Raw genomic sequence first — 27,784 nt, forward strand, 5'->3', positions numbered from 1 at the left:
CGATGAGAAGAAAAAATAAAAAGAAAAAAACTTAAAAAAAACCTTAACGACTTAATTGCATAAAATCCCTTGTATGTATTTAATTATAATTAAATTATTTCACGTTTATTTTTTGCATATGTAGAAACTAGTGGATTAGTGACATAGTTAATATTTAATGATACAATTGAGTGATCTCAATATTACAATGTCAATTTTTCGTTCTAATGTTTAAAGTCACTAACTAGTGGGGGAATAATATATGATTTCAAAAAACTTATTACAAAAACCGTGGTGAAAAAAAAGCACGCTTTGTAAGTTTTGAAATAAACAATTATAAAATAATAAATATCATGTATTGAAAATATCCTATCAAAAAGTTACAAAACAATCAATTTAACAATTTGAAATAAAAAAAATAAATTTAACTTTACTCTGGGCATGCATAGGTTTTATTAATTCCTTTGGTATCCAGATTTGCATGAAGTTTATACAACTTTGAGATCTAATTCTATAACAATCATATTTAAAATACACATTAATATATGGCAGTGGAAAAAATGATCTTTTTTTAATATTAAAATTACATGTATTTATCTCCATACGATTATTTTATTTCTTTTAATACTAATATGGGCTATTTTAAATGATACAAAAAAGAAAACAAAGAGATTCTACAAGATAAACGAAAGTTATTCACAAAAAAAATAATTTTGACAAGACCTTTTTCATTTTCTATAAGGGAATGTGTACGTGTTTTGCGCATGTTCAACAAGATAGCTTGTACAGAAGAACGAAACATGAATGCTTCCTCGATATATACAAAAACTTATAAAAGGCTTTAAATTTAGTTGAAACAAGTGCATATCTGTTTTTCATAAAATACTTAATTAAACGCACACGATTTCAGAAACCCCCATACAATTAACTCATTGAATGTCTCTCTTATTAAAATAACAGGTCATTTTATAAATTATTATTACAACTAAGAATTTTTTTTTTTTTTTGGTTGTCAAATATTTAATCACATAAAAATTTTGATTACACTACTTATAATTTTGGCCACATTAAACTTCCAAGGAAATGGTTTAATTTAACTACGATAGTGTGATTTGATGTTCCAATTTAGACTAACAATGGTTTAAACTGATTATTGCGTGTATCAGGTACGTAATTGTAAAAAATACACTGATGGTAAAATAAATAAAAATTACACTTTCAATGAAAAATTTCATTTTATAATAACAATAAGACTTAAATATACTAATGACGATTAAAATCACATGTAAATAAATACATACAAAAAGGCATTAAATTTAATTCAGGAAGGAAAGAGTTAGTCTAAACTTAGCCAAACACACTATTTACTGATATAAGAAAATAATGGGATTTACCCTATTAAAATTGAAACTAATTAATTTCATCCATCAATAAAATATTGGATTTATCCGGACAGTATTTCATTAATTTTAAAGTTTATATCAACACACATTTTTACTTATTGCATTTTATATACATTTAGTTTTAAGTACTATACATATAGTTTTTGTGCATAGCCTGATTTTTATATATATTAAATTACCTGTAATGTACATGATACGGTTTGTTTTTGAGTCCAGTTAATTTGGGTTACACAAGGATCAATTATAATGATGAATAATTTTGGTCATCTAAATAATAAAAGCTCACTTAAATAAATATATGAAGAATAATGTGTATGTGTTAACATTAAAAATTCGATAAATCATTATCTATTTAATACCTATATTATATGTATCAATGGAAAGATGTATTTCAACAGAATATTATTTTGGTTATAAAAATTATGTAATTTTTACATACAAAAATTAACATTAAACAATAATAAGCTATGTGCCAGTTCACACATGTAGTTTTATGTTAAAATAAAAATAAATTCAATATATGTGCAACACATATGATTGAAATTTCAGCCAAAGTTGGTGATTTTGAACAAAATAAAATAAGATATTTTGATATCATATATCATTCCAAAATATATATAAATAAAGTAACAAAATTCGAAACAAAATGATTTATAAAACGTGTTAATTTTAAAAAATGTTAAGCAAAGTACATGACTTTCTTTGTGTCGGCATGAACTGTGATAGCTCTAGCCATTGCGCCAGGAGTGCGATCTTCGGAACAGCCAGATTGATGACTGCCTTCACCAGAATCGTGCTCTTTTTCCACAAGGTGATAGCGAGCTCTAAACGCAACAAGATGAGCGTAGTATGCTGGCGCTGGAATGCTCACCGATCTTGTGCAGCGCACATACGTGTGACATAGCTGATAAGTCAAGCACTGCAGCTCGTCTGAATCGAAATGATTATCATCCCACAAGACATGGTAATGAGATGGTCGACTTGTACCCTGAAAAATAAAATAAACATGTAATATCACATAACCAAATCGACGTAAACAAACAGGTGATGAATGATCCAACTAATACAATAATGATCCAACTAATACTATAAAAAAACATTCACATGTAATATACTATGTAATGATGACCATCATACTATTTAATGACGACCATAAAGTTTCTTTTTACCTCGTGATTTTCAAATGCACACATAATAAAAAATTATTTCGTGATAGCATGAGAAAGGTAAACTTAGTATTTTTTTACCTGAATACCTTGATGACTGCATAAATAAAAGTCAAACTCGGTTGGATGTGTTATGCCAACGTCTACCGTCGTGCCTGCAGGTATATTTCCAGACTTGCCAGACTGTTCTTTTTTATCGGAACAGAACAGTCGGGTGTGGTGACGTTTTTGCACCACAATGAATGTTATACCAGGTTTATAATCGGCTTCGAGTTTAATGCAAGCTTCACGGACCGCAGTCAATTCGTGTTGTAAAACATGTATAAACTGTCCTTCTGACACACCATCTCGGTACATGATGATTCGGTGCGGTTTGAAACCACCCGTACTTTTATAGAACATTATGAGTAACTCACGGACCATACTACTCATTTCCTGAATAATCTCCTGCCTGTTAAACAATAATAGAACTTAGTAGATTTTAGTTAAAAATATTTACAAAGCCAAATAGTAATTGAATTTTAAAAAGCAATTAAAAAAATGTTTATTTAACCGCCCGCCCGCCGGTTCAAACGAATGTTGTTTTTCGGCAACCGGTCCTCCTCTGTCGGCTCTAACAAATGTTGTTCCGGCGTGCACGCCGCTCCATACATTGCTCCATAACAAAAAAAAAAATAGTATGCAAATATTTTTCCGGTTGGCGAAAATTATATTGGCGGGTGGAGGGTTAAAAGGATTATTAAGGAATCAAAGTTATATTTAAATATTATCAACTCATCATGGTAGTTAAATTAAGTGTGTGAGGTAAAGAAACACATAATGAAAAATGAAGTACCTATGCTGCTGTACTCGTACAGTGGCTGCATATCTAGACGGATGAGCGTCCATTGACCCGACAACGGCTGCTATAGATGGCTTCTTATTGTCTCCAGCGGGAGGATGTGTCACGTCGGCTCCCAAAAATATGACAGGCTCGTTGAACACTTTGGGTCTAAGAGACGGCACCAAAATTGAGTTTATGCCACCCAATTTAACATTAATTTTCAAACAGAGATTGCTTAATGTCTGTGGTGATGTTTTATTGACATTTTTTGCTTGGACGCATTGAGTAGCCATTCCGAGAACAGTATCTCCAACTCTTTTTACTTCAGCTGTAAAGAAGAAAAGAAAATAAATAAATGCGCATGATATCTAACAGCAAAAATTGAGAATACTTGAGATGCAATTAATAGATTAATTTTTGTAAAACTTGTGCATTTAATGAAATAATCAGTAACAACCAATTCACTCAAATAAAAAAGAAAACTGTAACATATTTAAATATTATTGGAAAATTAAAAGAAGAAAATAAATACCATAAACTGGAGTTTTTCCTGGAAGAACAACGACAACTAACTGCAATGAAACAAATGTAGATTTCAAATATTTGAACATAGGTTCAACTTGATCAGGTCCAGTGGCGTATTTGCAAAAGCAAGGTTGTCCTATTATCGGCATGCCAGCATCGTTCGAGATCTTTTGCAGCTGCTGCGTAAAATTTCTGTAACAATTTTAAAATTACGTTGATAGAGAAAAAAAACGCTCAATCGTGTTGTGTTAAAAATGAACCATACTTTAAAGCATCCTCCCGAACAGTACGTTGCGGTGCAAAACATGCGATGGCCCAGACGCGAATTTCAACTCCAGTGAAGAACTGTTTTCCACGCATATCCCACACTCCCTGATTGGGCAGCGCCTGCTGTTTACTCTGTGAACAAGCCACCATCTTACTCCGACATCGCTACTGTTCGCTAACCAAACTTTTAACTGCTTCAGAAATATTCCATTAATTATGTATATAATGGAATGATATTTATTTGATGCAATCAATATATAAGAATTAAATAAAAAAAAATAATAGGAAAGAATTGATCAACAATGGATCTCATAAAAAGTGACTTTGACAAAAAAATTCCAATTGATATGTTTGCAAACAAAGAAATATCATTCGTATTATGTAAATTATTTTACTTGTCCTCCCAGTGAAGAAATTCGTCCACCATATTGTAGTTTAGGAGGTGGCAATACTCGACCACGTACTTCCATCATATGATTGCTAATTGTCAAACCAAATTCTTGCACGTACGAATCATTATTGAAATCGGCTCGTCGAACTAAATTATTGATCTCTCGTTCTCTGTAAAATTAAGAACGTCATATATGAATATATTAACTTGCATGGTAAATCCACGTGATCCAAGCAATAAATATGCACCTATCTGGAGCGCTACGAGCTGTTGCTTTAATCATCGTCGACGTTTGCATATCTGTCAATTTTTTTATACATCTCTGTCCTGGAACGATATTTGATACTTCTAAGGGTAAATATGTGTGTTTGTGCTCTTGACCAACTTGAAGACAAGGAAGATGAGGATAGCGTAATTTCATTTTATACTTGTCTAAGAAATACTTGGCTACAGTACATTCCACTGTTTGTCCATTTTCTAATTGTAAAGGGAATCTAGAAAACCACACCCGTAAAAGTTAGTATAGAAACGAACCATTTAAAATATTGAATTGAATTTAAAATCTATCTTACGATTGCATTTGTGCAGGTCGTCGTGTAACGTTGCATACTCTATATTTTCTTTTCATTGTACCACAATGCGTTATTTCTATTTTCAAACCTTTGATTTCTTTGGTGAATTTGACTCTTTGTGAATCAGTCAGTGGTTTTCTCTGCTCGTTGATATCTCTGATATCGAGAACTTCACACATAAAATCTATCACTGGTTGAGCCTTGTAAAATGCAGTTGCCGAAACTAAAAAACATCACAATTTTAAACACTTTGGACGAACATTTAAGAAAATCGTGTATGTTTAAATAATAAAGTAAAATTTACCATCGATGTTAAGCATCATTTTCCATTGGCTTGGTCGAACAGATTGATGGAAACCAAACCAAACTTCTCGCCCCCCACCGAGAGGATGATAGTAACCATCTGGAGATGAGAAAAAGCTCCTGCCAACAGGAGTATACGTCATAGATGGTAAATGCCGCATAACAACATCCAAGGCAAGGATGGCATCATAAGGTATTTGTCGAGTGCGCCCCTCAAGCGCTTCTTCCAAAGCATATAGCGAAACCTTTACAATATAAAAAGCAATTTAATAATTCATATATTGTAATAGAATAAAAAATAAATCCTATATGGGAAATATTTATTACCTGTGCGACCCATTTAATAGTTACGCGAAAAACACGATCTTTACCTTCACCAGGTAAGGTTACTTCTAATTCGAGTCTATCGTTACCAATCGGTAATGGGTCTCGTGTATAAAGATTATTTCGGCCATCAAATACTGGTTTTAAAGTTCCGAAAATTTTGCTATATGCATGTACCATTGTCTCAATAATTTCCCTATTTACCTAAACAAATAAAAAAGACGTTAAAGATTACCGTTACAAAACGAAAAAATAAAAAAGAAACATCAAAAAATTCGATACATTACCTTTCGAGGGCATTTATCTGGTTGTATATTGATATCATAGTGATGGACGAATCCTCTAGGCATTGATATTTGGAAATGATTTGCTCTTAGACCAATAGGTCGACCTTCGCGACCTAAATTGGGTCGACGAGGGCATGAGAATACTGGTAAATCAGCGGTTGGTTGGGGGTTGGCTGGTACCAACCCCAATGTTCCACTCCCTCCTCCGACACTCCCACTCCCTCCCGAAACTCCCGTAACACCACTTGCATTGGAACCGACACTTCCACTGGCTGGGGGTGCTGGTTATAGAACGAAAATACACAATTAAAATGATTACAACACAATCAATGAAAATTGATGATAAACCATGCACAAACAAGAATCTATCTGATATACATAAAATGAAGATATTCTACTATGTATGTATAAAAACGCATACATCCGAATATAGTTTTATGTATTAAAAACAAATATTCCTTGCAAAAAACATGGTAAACTCAGGAATGGTAATTTATTTATGTAAATGAATACAAAATAAGAATAATTAATTATTAAATAAACCTGCTGTTCCATACATTGCATTAAAATAATTATGAATTTGACTACATTGCTGAAATATTACAAATGCATTGTTTTAATTTTATAATAAATGCCTGAAACGGTAGCATTAATCAATATTAATCAAAGTGCCCATAACAGAAAATATTTTCATTAAAACAAAAAGAAAAGAACCAAAGTTGTATAATATAAATATTAAGTTAAGTGATAATTGTGTAAATAAGTATCTAAATCTCCCATAATAGAGACAACTGTATGAAATATGAATAAAATAGTTGATAGAACAAATGATGATTTTTTTTAATGGAAATGGTCATTTCCAAAAGAGTAGACAAATTTAACAAAAGCATGTGTGCATATGAAAGTAATTAAAAAATTAAATCACAGAAGACAAAGGTAAACACGAATTCTAAATGCGTCAAAGTAGCATTTTAACTGGAAAAAAAATTGTATTGTATAAATAATAATGATATTAAACTTTTGCTTGCAGTTCTAAAAATAGCGTTAGTCGAACATTTGTTATTATTAAAATTAGTGAGCTCCTGACACGTCCAATAAAACGATTCTGATTAGATTTCAACGCATAATCGATTGGCTATGTTAAAAAATAGCACAATTTTTATGCCATTTGTACGATGTTATATGTAGTTTAATTTTAAATTAGATCTCAATTGGAAAATAAATATTTATAATGTATAATATGTATCAGAAAAATCACAAATCTTTCATACATCATTACAAAATATCTCTGCATATATTAAAATAAAAATAAAAAATTAATATAATATGCATAATTATATTCAGAAAATTTCATTTATGCGTGTCCATCTCCTGTTAGTATAAGTAATAGCCAATTGTTAAGACAAGCTTGAAGGTTTAAATAATTGTAATCATTTCCATCATAGAATCACAAATAATTAGTTAGTAGTGGTTTTGACTAAACGTTTATTCAGTCACATAACAATGACAATATTGCCTTTGTATCAAGAACCCACTAAAAATTGTATTAATACAAAATATATTTGCAATTACTTCTGATTAAAAAATTAAGAAATGAACAAAAAAATTTTGATGTACGTCATGATGAACTATAATACTAGTGATTCCACATGGTGTGCATAGAATGTAGAATAAATTTTGATTTCGTATATATACATATATGTATATATATAAATATATACATATATATATATATATATATATATATATATATATATATATATATATATATATATATATATATATGTCATATACATACATGTATGTATTATTAATGTAGCATTTATAAACAGGCACCTGCACAAGCACACACACACATACGAAAACAATGATTTTGAAAATTCTGTTCAAAATTGAAACTACACATCAAACTGTAAATTTGAAATATGGTCTTAAATGAGATTACGTGAAAGTTGTTCGAAGCTGGTCTGGGGCTGTGAGGGACTCGGGGGCCGTGGCGGCGATGGGGTCCATGATTCTAAAAATGATAACACACATGACAGGGTGAAAGTATAGTGATCAATTCACCACCACCATGTATAAAAAAAAGCAAAAAACAAAAAAACTATTTTCGTGCCAAAATCTACACTCAAATATATTCAAACACATGCCAATCCGTACACAAACAAAAAAAAATTAACGAAAAAAATCAATCTCGAAAACGCTTCAACTAATTTAAACATAACATTTTTATTGGAAACTATTATATGTAATTATAAGTGTAGCATCTCATACAAATTCAATTTGAAAATAAAACATTCAATACACAAAATTATAAGTACTTCTAATTTTAATGTAATATTTAATGGGTTTAGTATAGTCTAATTAATAATACATTTTGTTTGCTTATATGACCTATTTCATTATATACAAATTATAACTGCCAATTTCTAAAATCATAAGAATTTGAAAAAAAAAAAAAATACGATGAACATATCTTGTTAAAGTTTTACAATATTTTCAATTTCTTATGACAATTCTGTCACATGAGGTACATACATGTGTGCAAAATTCATGCACATGCTATTTTTTGTACCCGTCTGAATATACCAGTTTGTTTTTGTGTATATAATTTATTGTATCATTTAAAAACCATCTAGAGTAGTACTAATACATAAAATCAAAAAAAATCAAGCTTATAATTTTGAATTAGAGATATTTGATAATCAACTTAAACTTTATCTCTACACTTACATAAATACATACTAAACAAATAAGTCTTCACATATGAAACATAATTTAAATTTTCACTGGAACTATGCATAAATTTTTTTGTAGTTGAAATTACTGCAGACTCACTTATTTTACTACGGACTAATACAAACAAAAATTCTTCATTACAAAATTGACTAGTCGATTAAATATTATAAAAAATAACACAGAACAGTGACGGCCTATTGTCGGTGCTGCGACATGTCGATAGAACAAAATCGCATTGACAAAAATGATGTTTTTTAAAAGAAAGTAATAATATATGAGAGTCAAAAATTAATTACACTTTTTGTTGTACAATTTATTTACACAAAGGTAAAGGTTCAAGATGTACATAAATTATCTACATAGTCTACTCCGTTTTACATACACTTAGTTTAGTCTTCCAAGGAGAATGTTTTCGGCTTACTACACATTTAAGTCTGTGGAGAATCGACGAAGAGTGAGGCATTTTGCAGCAGATTCCAGGTGTTTCCACCACATACTCTATCGCTTCGATTCTGATTCATAATGATGTACCCACATTTCATCACAAGTGACTGTTCTGCTTAAAAATGTGTCGATTTTCAACAGATTTAGACGTGCAGGAAGCGGTGCAAAAGCGGCTTATATGCGAGCTTGTATACTGCTGGACCAAGTGTATTATAAAGGGAGGAGACTATAGAAAAATGATGTACATTTTGAAGCCCTACCATTGTGTAAATCAGGCTTCGGCAACCTATGACTCCCAGGTCACCAAGTGACACAATTAACAATTTCATATGACCCATTTGAGTTAGGGCGCGATCACACAGCGAGGGAGCGGTATGCTGTACGCGGGATATTTTTTTTAGATAGTTTTAAACACACACAAAATGTAGGGTCATACCCGGTATGATACGCCGGATCTTACGGGATCGTGCGGGATCGGAGCGGTCTCGTTGAAATTCTATAGAATTGTTTATACTAACTTGACGGTGATATATACTAATTCGTCGACCCTCGGACGACGCTTGACAGTGATCGATAACGGTGTATCCCATATTTTTTTTGACATCTCCTCCCAAGCTTCATTGCGAATGTTTTGGTCCTTATATTTAACAGATCTGACGTCATAGACACATTCGTACTGTCGCACAACTTCTATTAATTTTTCTGACATTATGAATTGCGATGTACCGATATTATGAACTGCGGTGACCGAGCTCAAAAGACGAACTGTTTGTGATGTTAAACACAAAACTGCAATTGCAGTCACCACTTTCTTGAGTATAAAAAGTATAAATAAAAAATACTTTGTTCTTGATATAAAATAAAGTAAAAATGGGCTCTCTTTAAACGAACATGTTATTGTATCGACATGTACATACATTCATATGGAAATGCATTCAGTATCAATTAGTTACAGTCCATATTGAGTGCACTATAGCCCTTTACGTAAAAAACATCTTTGTTCGTTTATTTGTTGATGGTATTAGGGATTTAAGTACGTATTTAGTTTTTGTACCAAAAAACTTGAGTCCATTGTCTAGTCATTTCTGTCTATTTAGTAACAATTGGTTCCGGTTAACAATTAGTGTACTACATAAAACCCTTTATGCTGAATACATCTTTGTCCGTGATCGCAGAGTTTGTTTATGAAAGTATCGAATGAGTATTTAATTCTTAAACCTACCCGGAAATATTAGTCAATTGTTGTTATAAACCGGACACTTGTTTGTCTATTTTTGTTAATTGTTTACTAATTAAGTTTAAAACTGAATTATTAAACAATAAAAGCTTGAAATCCTTAATGTAATTTGTATTTTCTATAATCTTATTATTCCGACAAGTTCTGCTATATTTTTTTGCAAATATGGGATACACCGTTATCGATCACTGTCAAGCGTCGTCCGAGGGTCGACGAATTGCTATATATCACCGTCAAGTTAGTATAAACAATTCTATAGAATTTCAACGAGACCGCTCTGATCCCGCACGATCCCGTAAGATCCGGCGTATCATACCGGGTATGACCCTACATTTTGTGTGTGTTTAAAACTATCTAAAAAAAATATCCCGCGTACAGCATACCGCTCCCTCGCTGTGTGATCGCGCCCTTAACCAGTTGGGGCTAGAGTTTTGTTTACATATATTAAGTATAAAAAAAATTATCTTATTCAAAAATATGCACCGGGTCAAAAATAAAAGCATCTACGCAACAACTTGAGTTTGTAATGAAAAAGGTTATTAAGATCCTTATCAAAATAGCAGCAATGATTTGCATTAACACACAGTTGATTCAAAGCTTTTTTGGAAGACATCGAGTCAAAATATGGAGATTTGCTGTTACATACTGAAATACAATGGTTAAGTTGAGGCAGTTCTTTATAGATTTATAGAGAGCATTGATGACATACAAATATTTACTAACAAAATCGATAAAAATCATCTCGAACTCAATGATAAACAATAGTTTTTTAAGACTTGATCTTAATGAAATGATGAACCATTATAATGATTTCAACGAACGACTCCAGGAATATAGGAATAGCTACAAAGTTTTGAAAATTGTGAATACGAGAAATGGGAAGAGTTTTTGTTTCTATAATATATATTTTATTTTTCACTAAAACGAAAACACTCACTGGCCCGAAACATCTTAATATTTTAATTTTGACCCAAAACTAAAAAAAAGGTTATCGACGCCTGTAGTAAATAAATTGTAGAACAAAATGCAGATAATTTTTGACTCTCTCTCTCATACCAACGTTCTGTCTCATCCAAAATTTACTTAAAAAGCGATGAAGACGACGATCTGCTGTAGCTTTCGAAGCCAAGTCCGAACAGAGTGAGAGTATTGTAAGTAAGTACCCACACTTCCGATTGAATTCGAGTTAATTTTGCAATATTAAATGTCTTACCATTGTTACATACATTTTGCTATTTCGCTCGACAAATATGAAGTGTGAATTATTTTCGACTACAACAGCACCGTCGAGAATTGAAACGACGAGCCGTCACTGATAAAAAGCTTCAGTACAAACAATACACAAACAAACAAATAAAAAAAAGCTAAAAATAATAATAATACTAAAACAAAACAGAGCAAATAAAAAATATTTTCATGCATAAAAAACACATTCTAAAAACATATGCAAAAAACACAATGTAAAAAAAAAACAAAACTAATAAAATTCGTCCATATAAAAGAAAAGATATTTAAACGTACGAAAACAAAAGACGCTAGAAATATTGTACTGAAACGGAGCATTGCACCCAACATACAAATCGGAAAATTTTCTAATGAAACTTTTGAGTAATTGGCACATCAATTACGGTGAGGAACATCCGAACGATACTAAAAGATACCCAACGGAACCGTAGATACTGTTGTACGCTACGATCTGGCACACCGGCGGGAGAAGAACATGAGAAAAAATCCGGTACAACAGTTTATAATAGTATACTTATAAATTTACAATAACACACATTGCGACGAATTTACCCATGGGGAGAAGCATTTACATCGAATTATCATTTGACAGTATAATTCAACAAGGATGGGTAGAGGGGAAGGTGGAGGAGAGGAGGGGTGAGGGGGGGGGGTGTGTGTATAATTCGTCGCGAATTAAAAATGGTGAGAAATAGAATTGGCTTGTTCGTATATTTAGTATGTCTAGTAGTGACATATTTAATAGGGTCACAATGCGGCGTGGAGGGGGTGGGGTGGGAGGGGTGGTGGGGGGGTGAGACAAAGGCGAGGGGCGGGAGGGAGGCGGGGGGTATCGATCGAGTCAGTGGCGGTCGGACGCGGGGCGAGGCGAGGCGGGCGGGGCGGCCCGGAGTGTAGGCTTACGTTGAGGATACATGATGGCGGGTAGCGAAGACGAAGACGAAGACGAAGCTTAGGCGAGGTAGAAGTGACGAGCTGTCGACGACGATGACGATGACGATGACGTTGGCGGTGACGGTGACGACAGCGATGGCGATGACGAGTCGAGGGGCGAAGGCGAAGGCGAAGGCGAGGGGCGTCAGCAGGTGTCGGGGGGGGCGCGGAGGTCGTCGGGCGCCGCGACAGCCATCACACAACACACCCACACCGTTCTATCTAACCACAGCCACAGCCACTTGCGCGACTCGCGACCGCTCCCAACACCTCCGACTACGACCATGCTCCTACCACATTTATATCTAATCTAGTTTCGTCAAATGACTCAACCCGTCGTTGCCGATTCATTCAATATTTATTTCGAAATTTACAATGCCACGCTAGTGGTAGGGTCAGAGAAATTAAATATTAATAGAAGTGGCTTTAGGTGTTATATTGTTGTCGAGTGACATTCTGTCCATAGTCGGATCTAAATAATTTTAGCATCAGTCGTATTTGACGCTCGGTGCTCGACGTATGTCCGATAAAAACTTCTCTGTTTGTCTATATTACTCGCAAGATGGGCAAACATCGGTAAAAATTGCACAATACATTCAAAAGCACACAATAAACAACATGGGATACATTTTTTTAAGTGAATTGATCCGATTGTATTCCGTGCGATGTAGCGTATTTATAGAGACGTACCGCGTAAAATTGACAACAATTATTTATTCGTAAGGCCCCTCTATTCTTATTACATCTCTCTGGGTAGGGTGTTATTTGTGGCACCTCCCGTTGACTTTGATAAATTCACACGGAATTGACTCAACGCTAACGAGCATTACTACTAGATTTTGAATTAAAGACTGTAAAAGCCAAAAATCAGGGGCGCCATTTCAGCTTTTCCCAGGGGGGAATTTTTACTAACCTCTTCTAACTTTTTTTAATTTCATCGTTCACCTCTTGTCTAGCAAATGATTAATACTGACGTGCAAAATATACTACCCATCAAAAAAATCCTACAATCTATTCATGGTTCGATATCGCAAGCATTAAGACGGTGTCTTCCCGGCATATTTCAAATATGAAAAAAAAATCGATCTCGCTTCATTCCATTCAGAACATTCTAACGACGAAAATAAACTTTCACAATCGATTTTAAGACAAAATCGCATATTATCGTATTGATTAAGGTAATTGGACTATTCGTCACATTGCGGTGGTCACAAAGACAATTTTTGCCATGAAAATCGCGAACACACAATATTTGGCACTCAAGTTCTCGTTAGTATGATGGACTTTTCGGCTTGCAGATGTTCCGTTAGAGAGATTTTAGTGACTTTGTGACCAGTAATCACCGAACCATTGATTAATACCATTTGATCTGCGCATGAATTCATTTAAAATTTCGTAGTACATATTTTAACAAGATTTTTATTATTCACTAGCTGAACCCCGGCATGCGTTGCAATGCCATAATAACGCATGCAATTCCCGTTCCCGTTCTCGTTCACATTTGTCGGAAAAACGCAGGTAGCGAACACATTTGAAATTATTGCGTTGCAATGACACTCATTCCCGTTTTTTTTCCACAGTAATCTTCCCGGACATGCATACAACAAATCCTGAAAGTTCCATCGTAATCGAATCAGTGGCTTAGGAGCCTATTCGAGACACACACACACAGACAGACATTGATTTTTTTTATATATATTGAAGAAGATAAGAAGATTTGGTGTCACCCCCGCACCTGACTTGTAACGCCACTGATCAATACCAAAGGCAAAGTACAATCGAAGTTAATGAAAATCCCACATGGATAAAATTCGATGGAGTCGATGCACGCGAAAGCCACAAGGGAAGAAAGGGAGAGGGAGAGGGAGAGAGAGTGAAGTGCGAGCGAGTGAGCGATACGATGGGTGTGCACATGGCCAGGGTGTGGGTGTGTTCGCAGACGCGTAGGTGTTCGTGAGCGGCTGGGTGTGAGTGTGAGTTTGCGTGTGCGCGCGAGTGCGCGTGTGCAAGAGCAAGAGCAAGAGCGATGTCCATCGCGAGGAGCGGTCTCATTGGGAAGTCAACGTCGGCTGCCGCGGCCGTCGGGAAGCAGTTGAGGCTCATCAAGCTCCAGCCTGTCAAACGCGTCGTCGTCACTTTCGACCCTTTCCACGAGGCAGCCGTCAACTGCAGGTGAGCCCCCACTCCCCCCCCCACTCCCCTAACCCCCTTCCTCGTCTAACCCTCCTCCTTATCGATCTGAATGAAATGGCGCACTTCGCTCTGGACTATGCTCGACTTTTATTTTGAGGTTAGGTTCGCTCGAGAATTTGACAGCACTGAACAAAGCGTTCAATATTCTGCAAAAGTCGTTTGGATCGTTCCCACTACGATCGGGCAATGAACTCGCCTGCGAGTGCTATTACTGTTTTCTACCACAAAACTGCTCTCATATTACCGAATCTATCTGTTGAGTTTTGTAACAAGTCTCAGTACCAAAACCGAAGTATATTGAATGAAAAAATGCACGAGCCTACAGTTCTAAGGACGATTGGCATATTAGGACTTTTATACAGCGTCTGGGAAGCATGCTTTGACGAAAGCAGGGCCATCAAATTCTGGAAAAAGTGACACAAAGCATCAAAGATGCATGTTTATCAGGTCTACCACACCCTATGTAAATGAGAACGCTGTACTCGCGAATATTTGAATACTGTTAATATAAAAGGATCTAAGTGCCATTTTTGAGATTTTGAAATACATCGGTTCTTGCCAATGCATTGTACAATTGTATGAGCAATACAAACTTGCTTTTGATATTTTTGGGAACTTAAATTATTGTTATTAAAATGTTGTCGTTGGCATATAGGACGTATTTCTGACGTAAAACCGATTTTGGATTTTTTGGCACTTTTATTTCCGGTATTAATTTATTTGCAATCACTCTTTAAATTGGGTAGATATCTTTCATAGATTGATTTGAATTTGTTTGAAAGTTATCATAGAGCTTTATAATAATGGTTTTATTTCTTGAATTCCATAACAAAAAGTCTTTAGAATCTCAGTTATTAATTACAAATATAACTGAGATTCTAAAAAAAGACCTTTCATTCTGGGACATTTTAAAACTGTTATTATTCATAATAATATTGAAGTTGACCTCATATCAACACACACATTGGGTCATGTTCATTTCAGAGAGGTTACAAGAAATGTTCTATTTATAATCTATTAAAGAAATTGTTAATAATTTTTCATGCAAAAGCAATGTTTGCTTTCAACATATGTATAATCAACAGATACAATTCCGTCAAACCAAATAAATAATAAATTTATATGATCTAAGAGTATAATTAAACTGGTGGAAAAGGTCATCCAAACACTAATATTATCATTATAATAATTTTAAAATAGAAAGAATACCTTCCCATAGATTCTACCAAGGGCAAAACAAACAATTGTGACATTTTCAAATATATAAATTAACCTTGGTCGTGTTCGTAGAAGATATCTAGGTGGGTCCCGAATAAATCATGGGAATGTTCTAAATAAATCTTGATTTGTATAACATACTGTTGTGGCAGAAAATTGAGTGTACAAATAGCGGAATTAGAAAATAGACACTTCTTCATATTTAACATATGTGCATACATACTCATCATCGACATGCTAGGCAAATTGATAAGGAATTTAAATAAAGAATGAATAAAACCAACCTGCCTGCAGACTATCGAAAGTCGTAAATTAATACAATGCCTACTTTCGTACATGTTTGTGTTTTGATATTTACAATGAAATATACAAATTGCATATCTGGAAAATCGCCCCATTCTTGATGTTGATACAATAAAATAATATTGCGTCACAAGAATCACTGTAATTCAAAATCGAATTAATTTATCATTTTAAAATGTTCACATGATCTAATACAGTTTATGGCCAAAAATCTAAAACTAGTTGACCAATTTTTTGCATATATTTTCAGCAATGTAATCATTTCGGTAACAGCATAGTTGAAAAATCAAAACAAAAACAAAGTATCAAATGACTGAATTCTTACATTATTAATGTAATGTAAAAATAATGGGCAGTTACTTGATATCGATTAGTTATTAATAAACTTACCTCCACACTGCCCGCATCCATACGCCTTTCCCAAGATGCTAACCGCTGCATTTAATCCAATTGATGCGATGTCCGGAATCGACAAATGCGCCAGTGGTTCTGGACCACCAGGTGTTAATTCTCTTTCTGTAGACATGATCCTGTCGATAATTCAATTATATTTTAAATATTATTTGAAAAATTATATGTATTTTTGTGTTGTTTCAGAGATTTTGTCTTCAATATTACAGCTCCAAAAATCTTAGGTACAAATCCTAGTTGCTTAATTAAAACTGAAATTGTATGTGACAGACGAGAGCCATCCATATCTTGCTTACTAAATCCTGAAGTAGCGGGTAATGAACTATTTTAAGAATATGCTATTGTATAGCAATGTCTATAATGTATCTAACATAATTTTGTATTTTTCAGGAAGCAGCGGTCTCAATACAATCAATTTTAAAGCTGGTAATCTATCGTGTCTCGAACTCCTTCAACTTTATAATAAATATATTACACCCTTGGCGCCGAAAGAAGAAGCAGCGATAGACGCCGTCGATAAAAAATCGAATAAACTCAAGAAACAAGGCGGAAAAAAGTAGAATTGAAAGGAAATCCACTAAAAACCAAAAATGTATAATAGTAAAAAAGGTAACTTACACGTCATCGATCGGATCTACAACCAAGTTCCAGCATTTACTGATGTCTTTTCGGAAGACACTTTCTATGTGTTTGTCGTGTGCTTTGTCCTGTCCACGTTTTTGGTTGCATTTATATTATCTCGATTTATTACACTGAAACCAGTAGAATGAATGAAACGTTAGAAAGTAAATATGTGTAATTGTTTAAAAAGTATGGTCAAATTGAAGGCATGCGCACTTCATTGAAGTGTAATTTTATTTATAGAAAATAATCTATTAATGAAACACATACAAGTGAAGAATGTATTCTTTGAATTTGACCATACTAAAAATAATCTCCACTTTCCATTATATTTCATGAATGTTTCCTTATGCTAGTCAAAAATTTAATATAATCCTTCTATCCATATAGAATACATTGATATAAAATTTAAAACTTGTTTTTATTCAAATTCCAACCAAAAGATCCAATACTTTTAATGCATTCAGACACTAATCAACAATGAACACAATTGAAAATAAAGTTCAAACAAATTTCTTATACAAAAATTGAATACACAATTTTTAGAGCAATGATCACTGTTAAAATGAAGAAATTAGTAAATTTTCATTCAGCAACGTCACACAGAACCGAAGCGACTGCATTTTTCACACGCATTAGTTGACACAATGGCACATTGCATCACAATTGTGCAAACAGCAACCTGGCAAACTGGTCACGTCTCAGATCGAGTTCTTCACGAACGATAACACTTTCGCTATCGAACACTATGAGAGATGCACCAATAGTGGTTGGTATACATACGGCTCGGTAATTGGAACTGCGTTCCAGCAGGAAACGCGAGGCGTCTGTTCGAAGCTCGGGAACTGACCGGCGTTATCCCGGTCTCGATCCCGATGTAGCTAGAGAACAGAGATCCAGAGGTGCAGCGGTTCGGATGAGAGTATGTGTCGGTGTCTGGGTGTCTATGTTTGTATGTCTGTATGTCAGCGGAGGTGCTGTGGTGTCTGTGAAGAGCCGTGACCTTGAGGCGGACCGCCACCACGGAGACTGCGCACACACTCGCGTCGATCGACAACTGTTGGTGCGAGTGCGCCATCGTTTTCATCGTTCTGTTTTTCTATGGGCTTCAGGTGTCACTTGTTGTTGGTTTGTTTTATGACGCACGACTTTTCAGCCTTTCGAGCGAATGACGCAGTTAAGTGAAATTAAAAGCCGCACTGCACTGTTGAGATTAAAATAATAAAAAGAGACCCTCGAGATCCTACAGAAGTTCTTTGCAAGCCTTTGAAGTGACAAAATATTTCTATCATTATTTTTATCTTTATCTACATATACGCTACGTGTGGGTCTACCTCGTTCCACCAACTTGAAATTTCTCGAGACTCGTTTGCCCAACTTTTTCGGTGTATTTCGTCGTCAAGCTTGTATAAATGGATGCGGTGCATCCGCTCTAAAATCGCCAGACAAATTGAACGACAGATTAACGGACGGCTGCTTTAAATGCAATTCTCGTCTTCTAGAATGATAGATTGCACATCAGATGACGGGTAACCTTTCGATGTGCACAGATGCAATTATTAAAATTGAGTTGGATCTTTCAGGCGATTTTAATAAGGCAATATTCGATAAGTTCCGAATCCTGCCTTATTAAACTCGCCAGAAAGATCCAACTCAATTTTAATAATTGCATCTGTGCACATCGAAAGGTTACTCGTCATCTGATGTGCAATCTATCATTCGAGAAAACGAGAATTACGTTTAAAGCTGCCGCTCTGTTAATCTGTCGTTCGTTTGACTGGCGATTTTAGAGCGGATGCACCAAACCCTGTATAAAATACCAGGGCTGTGGAGCAGGGGCGTCATTTCAGGGGGGGGGGCAAAATTTTGGTAAACGGGTTACTTGTCAAATGTGAATCGCTAACAGGATAACCGCTCGCGCGGATCTCCCGTCGCACGAAAATTGCTCGCATATACTATTTTTTACGAGATTTTTATTATTATCGACTAAACATATGAACTTCGCACTTGATACGGACATACGATAAAATTATGTCTAGTCGATAATAATAAAAATCTCGTAAAAAAAAAAGTATTTGCCACCAATTTTGCATACAGTTTTCTTGCGACCAATTTTCGTGCGACGGGAGATCAGCGCGAGCGGTTATCCTGTTAGCGATACACATTTGACAAGTAATCACCGAACCACGCTACATATGGGTGGGTCTACCTCGTTCCACCAATTTCTCGAGACATAAATTTATAATATACATAAATTCAGAAATCGGTTTCAAATTTGAATCTTCGTATTACGTCATTTTATGAAAAAAGTGTTATACGCCATAGTAAACCTCGACGCAAGCACACATACAGCTGATTGTTTGAGTCCGCTTTAACAATGATTTTTTCAAGTAGTCCTGGTACTCAATTTTACTCGAATTGCTAAGCAAAAAAGAATCATTTGAAAGTTTACGAATATTCTATAACTTCAAATGAGTGTTACATTTCGCGTCGTGTTCGCACCCACTTGGAATAATTCTGATCTGATTGTTTGAGTTCGATTTACCATGTTTTCTAAATTGACAGTTATAGACGCAAGATTAATTTATCTGTCAGTCAATCTATTGCGACGTCTTCGATTTCAACTTGCCAAGCTGAATTGTGTCAAGACTTTTATTAGTCCATTGATTTAATCGGATCACTTTGGACTTACATATTTGATACATTGAGTGGGCTCAATTTAAAATATGATTGTTAAATCTGCAATTACCAATTCAAACACGGGAAGGGATTTTAAATGTGATGTTTTAGATATTTTGATTTTAGACAAAAATTCTGTAAGTATTAAATTAACGAGTATCGACTCTTTATTGATAAAATTAGTCTATTGGTACTTTCATTTAAATTTGTAATACAAGTACATATATATGTACATAAGACCATATATGAAAATGTAATAAAATTGAAAGCATACTAAAAACATAGTTTTCCCTTCAAAAATTATAAAAGATCTTGTGTATCATGTTTTAATTCTGGAATATTTCAGTAATTGTATGTACGTGTCCTGTCACAGATAGCACACATTTTTACGATATATATTTTGATTTAAAAGAATCGATCCTATGCTACAATATGAATCACGAAAAGCATTTATAGACCATAATGTAATCACGGTTGCATTTTTTTTAATTAAATGTAAATATTTTGTAAAATAATGTAGGCGTTGTCATGGAGTTTATCATTTATATTACGTATTATAATGTGATTTATGTAAATAAGTCACGATTTTTTAGTGCGATTACGTTGTTTTAAGTTTTAAACACAAACAAAGAAAAACACAACCGTAATCAGTTTCGATTTGGCTTCAAATTTCATCGCTCACGATATATTTTTTTAGAAACAGTAATTCTTATACATATTTCTGTCCTCTTTTATTATATTATACTCACTGATGATGCATAATGTCAACAATTTTCAAGTAAAAAAATAAGGTAAATGAAGAAATAAGTATCGTCCCTTTGTATAATGGTGCGAATGAGAGCTGCTTGCGCCACCCAAGTTATTTTTTGATTATTTTTTATTACAAAAAACAAGTAGGGAAAACGAAAGATCTCACAGGTCCGTAATATTCACTAATTTTAGTCCTTTGGCTCGCCTCAAAATATGCAGGTGAACGTTCGATGGTTAAAACGAAACAAAAAGCACCACCATGGGCTTTTTTACCTTTTTTTCAAGAGTGTGGAAGAAAAACTCCTTGTCTTTCATCCACTTTTCGATGAAGACGATTCATATGGAAATTGCATTCAATCATTTGACGAATTGAACTCATATTCAAATTTTAAGAACAATGACGTCACGTCACTTATTCCACTTCATAAAAAAAAACACATTTTTCAGACAAGCTTTTATGTATGTACAAATATGTTACAGTCCAAGCGTACATTTCGATCGTTCATGAACATACTAGTTTGTTCACACAGGAACTAATGTGGCCAATTGTATTATACCCGAAAGAACAATATTCACAATCGCTTGTTCCATTCTCCATTATTTATTCGTAGTTAGTGGCTGCCCATCCATATGGACTGCGAGGCTGCAGTGTTCCCAGTAAAGTACAAATGCATGTTATTTTTGCTGTCCATATGGACTGCGGGCTGCAGACCTCCCAGTATAATACTATTTGTACCCAGTATGCTATTTTTGTTTGTATTTGATCATCGGCATGGTCAGTGAGCTACTACAGCCCGATTAATTGCTGCAGCCCCCCCACTATGAATTCTCGCGAGCCGTCACTGATTCGTACCCTGGGTTGCAATATTTTAAAAATCATTGGAAACATGAATTATACTACGACGTAATGTGAATCAATCAGATTTTCTATTTCAAATACTTTGCATTTTGACATCAACAAAGGTATTGACGGATCAAAAGTTAAATGCGATACCCGATGGGAATCTATTTGAACACTTCAACTAAAACCAATAGTTCGTGTATGAACGAACCAGAATGAACACTTGGACTGTAACATACATATGTATGTATGCAAATTAATATGATATTTACTTGCCTTGTGTTGCACTACGACGATCAACTTAAACATGGTTACAAGATACAACGTGCTCGGTTGCGATACAAAGAATGAATCATTGAAAGCGAAATTGAATGATAACAGAGTGCTTCGTTTTGTATGATTCATTCAAAATGATTTCCACACAAGAAACTCTTCACTTGTCTGATAACATTTCGATTTCGAATTCCTTTCAGATGAGGTAAAAGTAATTTTAGAATACGAATTGTATCACAAATATGTAATTGGAGAATGAAATTAAGAAATATTGACTTCTTAAATAATACTTACCAATATTCATAAAAAATTGTCTCAACAAAAGTGAATCGTAGTGAAAAAGTTGTATTAAAAAAAAAGTTGCTATGGTAATAAAGTAACAAATATAGAAAAAAATAAAGAGTAAAAACATACATATCTAAGAACATATTTATCAGTATTTGAAGAATAATAGTCAATATTTTAGACTTTTTTACATCATATATTTTAATGAACGAATTTAATGCATTTTACAACTTCAATACCTGTATTTTTTATCAGAGAATGGGCAACGATTAAATTTACGATAATTTATTATTTTGAACATGTTGATACGTACTTGTATAAATCAACAGTAATTCAGTGTGAACGCCAACACAAGTCATGTGTGAATATACATACATACATATTTTATCAAAAACGGTTAAGCAGTTTAATATCACAACCGCAAGATATGTACATATGTAATTCTAAAGGCAAGATATCATAACCACATCCGAATAGAAAAATCTGACTATAATGTCTGGGAAATAGGAATTCATTGTTAATATATTTCATTAAAAAAAAACAAACAACATAGTGGTTAAACTTATCACTCAAGATTGGATCGAACCAAAAATCTTGTTCCAGTTGCGAATTGTATACTTACATTATAATATACACTTTAGTGAGGCAAGAGTCACTTGCTCATCCAAGTTTTTGGTCAATTCAAACCCGTTCCAAGACAGCTTTCTTTTGGTAAGATACACATATATATGTACGCAGTGGCGGACTGGCCATACAAGCGAACATGCCCGATGGCATGTGGGCCCCACTATCTGTTAGAAAATAGGGGCCCTCAGTAAAATTAAATAACTTTTTAACGTGTGTAAAAATTTATAGGATATTGCACTTTGGGACCTAAAGTTTGGGTATTTTAACAAAACGAATTTCTTACGATATACACAAACAATTAATACCTGCTTTAACAGCCCAAGGATCGGTTAACTTTTTTTTATTAGGCTCGAAATGTAAGTTTCAACATTTTCGTGGGCCCTTTTGCCGGGCCCATTTCCAACCTTAAGGTTATGTATATGTATATACCAATACCTATGTAACAACTACATACTGAAATAAAAATGGGAATAAACAAATTTCTGTGAATAATATAAACTGAATTGCTTAAAACAATTTTGATAGGACGATTCATCATCAACCAGCGATTTAAATTTACTTCATAATAACATTTAATTATACTTCGACGATATAGTAAGATTTAAATACACAATTTTAAACAGTTTCGGAATATAAAATCTATTCCTTATCTAGACACAACCATGTATACAGAAATATAGGATAGGGGCCCCCTCCCCAAAATCCCGATTTTAGATTAACATTAACTGAAAATATTATGCATTTTTTTCAGGGACGTAATAGGGGGGCGCTCGCCTCCCTAAATTAAGGAATAGTGTGAATTTAGAAAATATTATGAATTTAACGATTAATGATATACTATGGATCTATGAATGCTACTGTATGTTACTTTTGGGTATCTAATAAAATAATCGCTGCTATGTGCTTTGAAAAAAAAAAGATTTTATTATTTCGAAACAAGTATATTTTGGTTTTTAAGTAGTATGCCTTGGGTAAAATTCTTAGAAATTGTTCATCCTATGGAGCGAATCGTTAGAAAGGTCCCCTTTACTTTATTTTGTCTCAAAAACAATGTGTAACGTTTATTTTTCCGAAAGTTCGTATATTTTTTGATTTCAAGAAAGGTTTTAAATTAATATTTTACTGAATCGGTTAAATCACAAATGATTTTATTTCTCCTATTTTATTTTATTTGCAGACGTCCATTCTCTCACAAAACAACGAATGAGATGGATTTAAACTTCATGTGTAACGAATTCGGTTCAAAACAAGTTTTAGTTATTTAATATAAATAATAATAAGTCACACAGAGCCATACACATTTTTCTATATTATGTAAACGTGATCAGCGATCGATTATGAGTTCGAATTTTTGCATGATCTCAAAACTTTTTCTATTGTTATTACGTACATATGTATGTACATAGAAAAAAAATTTCGCCTGCGGCGCTTTTTTCGCTTTTTAGATAATATTTTTTTATAATTATTTTTTCAAAAATAAGCTTATTTTTTTCATATTTTAAAACTCAATAAGGTGTATGCAAAGAATATTTTCCATTTTTAAACAAGATTTATTGAAAAATTTTCAATTTGACCAATCTTTGCCTGCCCCTCCCAAGAAAAAGCTGAAATGACGTCCCCGATTGTTTTATACCGAAAGTAAAAACCGCTTTTATGCCGCATTCTTTTATGATGCATTCTATTTACCTAGGACAAGGGTTAAAACGAAATTTACAATGTAATTTATATTTAATTTATGTATGGATCTATTTTGCTTTTGCCATTTTTCTTGTACTTAAATTAGTTTATTCCCATTTTTGAATTTTTTTTATCCTTGATTTTTAGCGTGATGGAAAGAAGAAAATTTTGTCATATGGGGGGGGGGGGACAAATTTTTTTAACCCTGGGTGGGCCCCCTTTGACTCCTGGCATGTACTGATTTCAGTCCCAGTCCGCCACTGTATGTACGCATCATTCGATATATTATACATACGTATGTAGATATGTAAGTATCTTGCAGATGAAAATTTATACATACATAATTCTATAGCTACACTGCATTTCACATTATGTATAATTATTATATGTATTAGTATTCAACCATGAATAATTAGAATAATCTGTAGTAATTTCAGATATAAATAGTACATAGACTATTCAATCAGTGATAACTGATAACAGTCTGTTAGAAAGCAACGTGAATACTGATTAAATTATATAAATGCAAAAATCATAAAATCGACTGTGTATGAATTATATATAAATTAAGATTTGGTTTCAATCATTTGTAATAAATAAATTGAACCAAAGTCGTAGAAAGGAGACTTATCGTTCAGTACCATGTGTACAAATAATATTATCAAAGTGATGCAATAACGTTTCCCAAACGAATAAAGTTTAGATAGCATTGCACGTGTAGTGTAAGACCCTTTCAGTTACTGAACTAACTGATTTTGGTTCTCGAATACATATCTGCATTGGCGGCCCAGGGCAACTGGGAACTGCCCCACACACATTTCTTTCAAACAAAAAAATAATAAATTTTGTATATTGTTTGTCTCGTTAAGAGTCAACAAGTGTTTGTTTATCCCGTTCACCACGTGGTGAGCAGAACCGGTTCGTAGTTCAGTTCGGGGCAGTCGCCTATCTGCCGTGGTCCCGTGGTTGCCAGCTTCAGTTAACCTGCTACTCTGGCACTTGCGAGTGGTACTGTGTGTAGAGTGTAGACAGTTGAAGCAGAGAAAAAGATCCGTAGTACCGTAATCAGAAGGTCGCTTTTAGTTTTTTTAGAGGGGGAAAGGTCTCTTTGGGGCAGAATACGCCAGCCTCAATCGTCTATATTTTTTCATTAAATATTTTTGCTTTGTCAGAACACATAGTGAACGAAGTCGTCAATTTGTTTAAAAAGTCATTTTCTTTGTATAAAATGTTACGCAAAATATATTAAGTTCATCTTTTTTGAAAAAATAAATATGGAGGGGGGGGGGGGTGGCTTTAGCCTCCTCGTGCTTCGCCTGGTTTTAAAGTCACGAGCCACCTCTGCATATGTGCATTTTATATTCTTTCACGACTCATGATTAGTCATGAATCACGAGACTGGTACTGAGGACTCCATTATTATCAGCCGAGTAATTTCCGATCTTCTCTACATTTATTTCCACAACACACATGTCTATAACTTTGTCAATCCAACACACTCGTCGTATACTTCGACATTTACTTTCAAGACCATTTCTCGTCCATCGTTCAATCCAATTTTCTAGCCCAGAGGTCTCAGAACTTGTTGGGGCAATAAAAAAAAAATATATTTTTAATGTTATCTTTTAAATTTACAGTAAGATTTTTTTATAAAATCCTATACATTCTGAAAAATTTAAACGACAATTCAAATTGATACTATTTTATTGAATTCATTTAATTTCAATGGAGAATACAGTTATACATATGAAAAATGTGCATTATATTCAATAGATTGAGCTTTTATTACCTTAAGATATTCACTTTTACCCTGGTTCCGAGACTTCTGTCATCCTGTTTTAATAAATTGAAATAATCCAATTATTTGAAAAATTTAATTAAAATATTTACTATTAATTACTAAAATAATCAATTAAATATTAACATAACCTAGTCAAATATTCTGGTTTTCGATTGCTGCTTATTGAACTTTCATTATTCAGAAATACCGACCCCCCGCAGTTATGAAACTGCAAAAAATACACGAATCTCAATCTCACCGTAGATCCACATGGTTAAAAAAAAAAGCAAGAAAAGCGCGGTTGAGAAAATCATTTTATTTTCAATCTTCTTCGACAATTATTAATTTCATTAAATATTAAAATAACTAAATAAACTGGAAAAAAAGAAAGGAAATACTAGTTTACAAAAGGAAGTTTACGATTTTTATGAAAAAGTTCTCATTCAAAAGTCACCATTCTTGTAATATATGTGCCTCGGAGGGGGGGGGGGGGAATACAATTAAAATGTCCCGGTTTGGATATCAATAAATCTGGCAATTGACAATAATGAACCATTTTTAGTGTATTCAAGCAACCTCGACGCCTATATCAGGTTATCGGGACAATGGCAAATAGCAATACAACAGAGCAACATTGCTCAAAGATAGCAGAAAAAGTTTTTCCTTATTTCATCCTTCAGTGGCGGGTCTTCTAATTTATGTATTCAAATTTTGAAACATATTAGAACCCCTCCCCCTCCTAGAAAAACAACTCAAATCGGTCAAAACTTTTTTACTTCCCTGGAAAGAGCTGAAATGAAATGGCCCCCGTTTGTGGCCTCCAACATGCACAATTCGTCAACACATACATCGAGTGCATATATGGTGCAGACATGGTGCGGTGAATCATCGAGAAAAATGCACGCATGCACATATGTATGGAAAAAAAAACCAAAACAAGCGAAAAAGGTGTCGTGCCGCTGAACGGCGGTGCATCGACCAGTTTTTGGCGAGTGTAGGTCAAGAATGCGCCACTTGCGGATGGAAAAAGGGGGATCGAAGAGAGCGCAACAGGGTGCACTTCTGATGGGTTACGACGTCATCACTCTATCCGAGAAAAATTCGATGACGAGGGGAGGGGAGGGGGTGGCAGGGGTCGATCGATGCGCAAATCAGCGGCTGGGCTGAAACGGAGGGCGGCGGCTCACCTGCGGGGGCAGAGCGCCCGTCCTCGGTCGCCGACACTGTCCGAGGCTATGTAAAGCTCTGTGACGAGTTTGGCGAATTCGCGAGCGCGGCCAGCAGCAAGTCAGCACTCGCCGCTCGGAACTCAGCACTCAGTACTGTGCAGTATGTAGTCAGCGAGCGCGCCGGCTCGTGTTGGTAAACATGACCTTGTAAACAGTCTGATGCGCGCGCAGCCTGCCCCCCCCCCTCCACCTCGCCGGCCGAGTCGCAGCCAATGGCATCCCTCTTCCTCCCCCGACCCTCAGCGGCACCTGTGCGACT

General features: G+C 34.5%; 3 protein-coding genes across 22 annotated transcripts; 2 read left to right on the forward strand and 1 right to left on the reverse strand.

Annotated features, from left to right (window-relative positions):
* Positions 1-114: 114 nt before the first annotated feature.
* AGO1 (protein argonaute-1) lies at positions 115-27,784 on the reverse strand. 20 transcript variants are annotated; one of them, XM_077435714.1, is made up of 16 exons: positions 27,484-27,784; positions 17,382-17,515; positions 16,743-16,882; positions 7,986-8,057; positions 6,041-6,321; positions 5,757-5,957; positions 5,431-5,674; positions 5,127-5,349; positions 4,803-5,048; positions 4,559-4,724; positions 4,162-4,313; positions 3,904-4,088; positions 3,384-3,699; positions 3,102-3,203; positions 2,630-2,999; positions 115-2,370 (listed from the first exon to the last, which is right to left on the reverse strand). In XM_077435714.1, the coding sequence occupies exons 3-16, from the start codon at positions 16,876-16,878 to the stop codon at positions 2,062-2,064; spliced, it is 3,003 nt and encodes a 1,000-aa protein (XP_077291840.1). In that variant the 5' UTR covers positions 16,879-16,882; positions 17,382-17,515; positions 27,484-27,784; the 3' UTR covers positions 115-2,061. The 20 variants fall into 20 exon arrangements, with proteins under 20 accessions (XP_077291840.1, XP_077291842.1, XP_077291843.1 ...); XM_077435716.1 differs by having other exon boundaries at positions 324-2,370; positions 4,162-4,295; XM_077435717.1 differs by lacking the exon at positions 27,484-27,784 and adding an exon at positions 18,168-18,485 and having other exon boundaries at positions 324-2,370; positions 4,162-4,295.
* Positions 12,544-17,794, forward strand: mRpL53 (mitochondrial ribosomal protein L53). The gene is made up of 4 exons (XM_077435736.1): positions 12,544-12,773; positions 14,219-14,810; positions 16,950-17,077; positions 17,154-17,794. The coding sequence occupies exons 2-4, from the start codon at positions 14,665-14,667 to the stop codon at positions 17,321-17,323; spliced, it is 444 nt and encodes a 147-aa protein (XP_077291862.1). The 5' UTR covers positions 12,544-12,773; positions 14,219-14,664; the 3' UTR covers positions 17,324-17,794.
* LOC143915214 (uncharacterized) lies at positions 17,354-17,533 on the forward strand. The gene has a single exon (XM_077435737.1). The coding sequence runs from the start codon at positions 17,354-17,356 to the stop codon at positions 17,531-17,533; it is 180 nt and encodes a 59-aa protein (XP_077291863.1).

Source organism: Arctopsyche grandis, chromosome 8 (genome assembly GCF_051622035.1).
Source record: "Arctopsyche grandis isolate Sample6627 chromosome 8, ASM5162203v2, whole genome shotgun sequence".
NCBI classification, from domain to species: domain Eukaryota; kingdom Metazoa; phylum Arthropoda; class Insecta; order Trichoptera; family Hydropsychidae; genus Arctopsyche; species Arctopsyche grandis.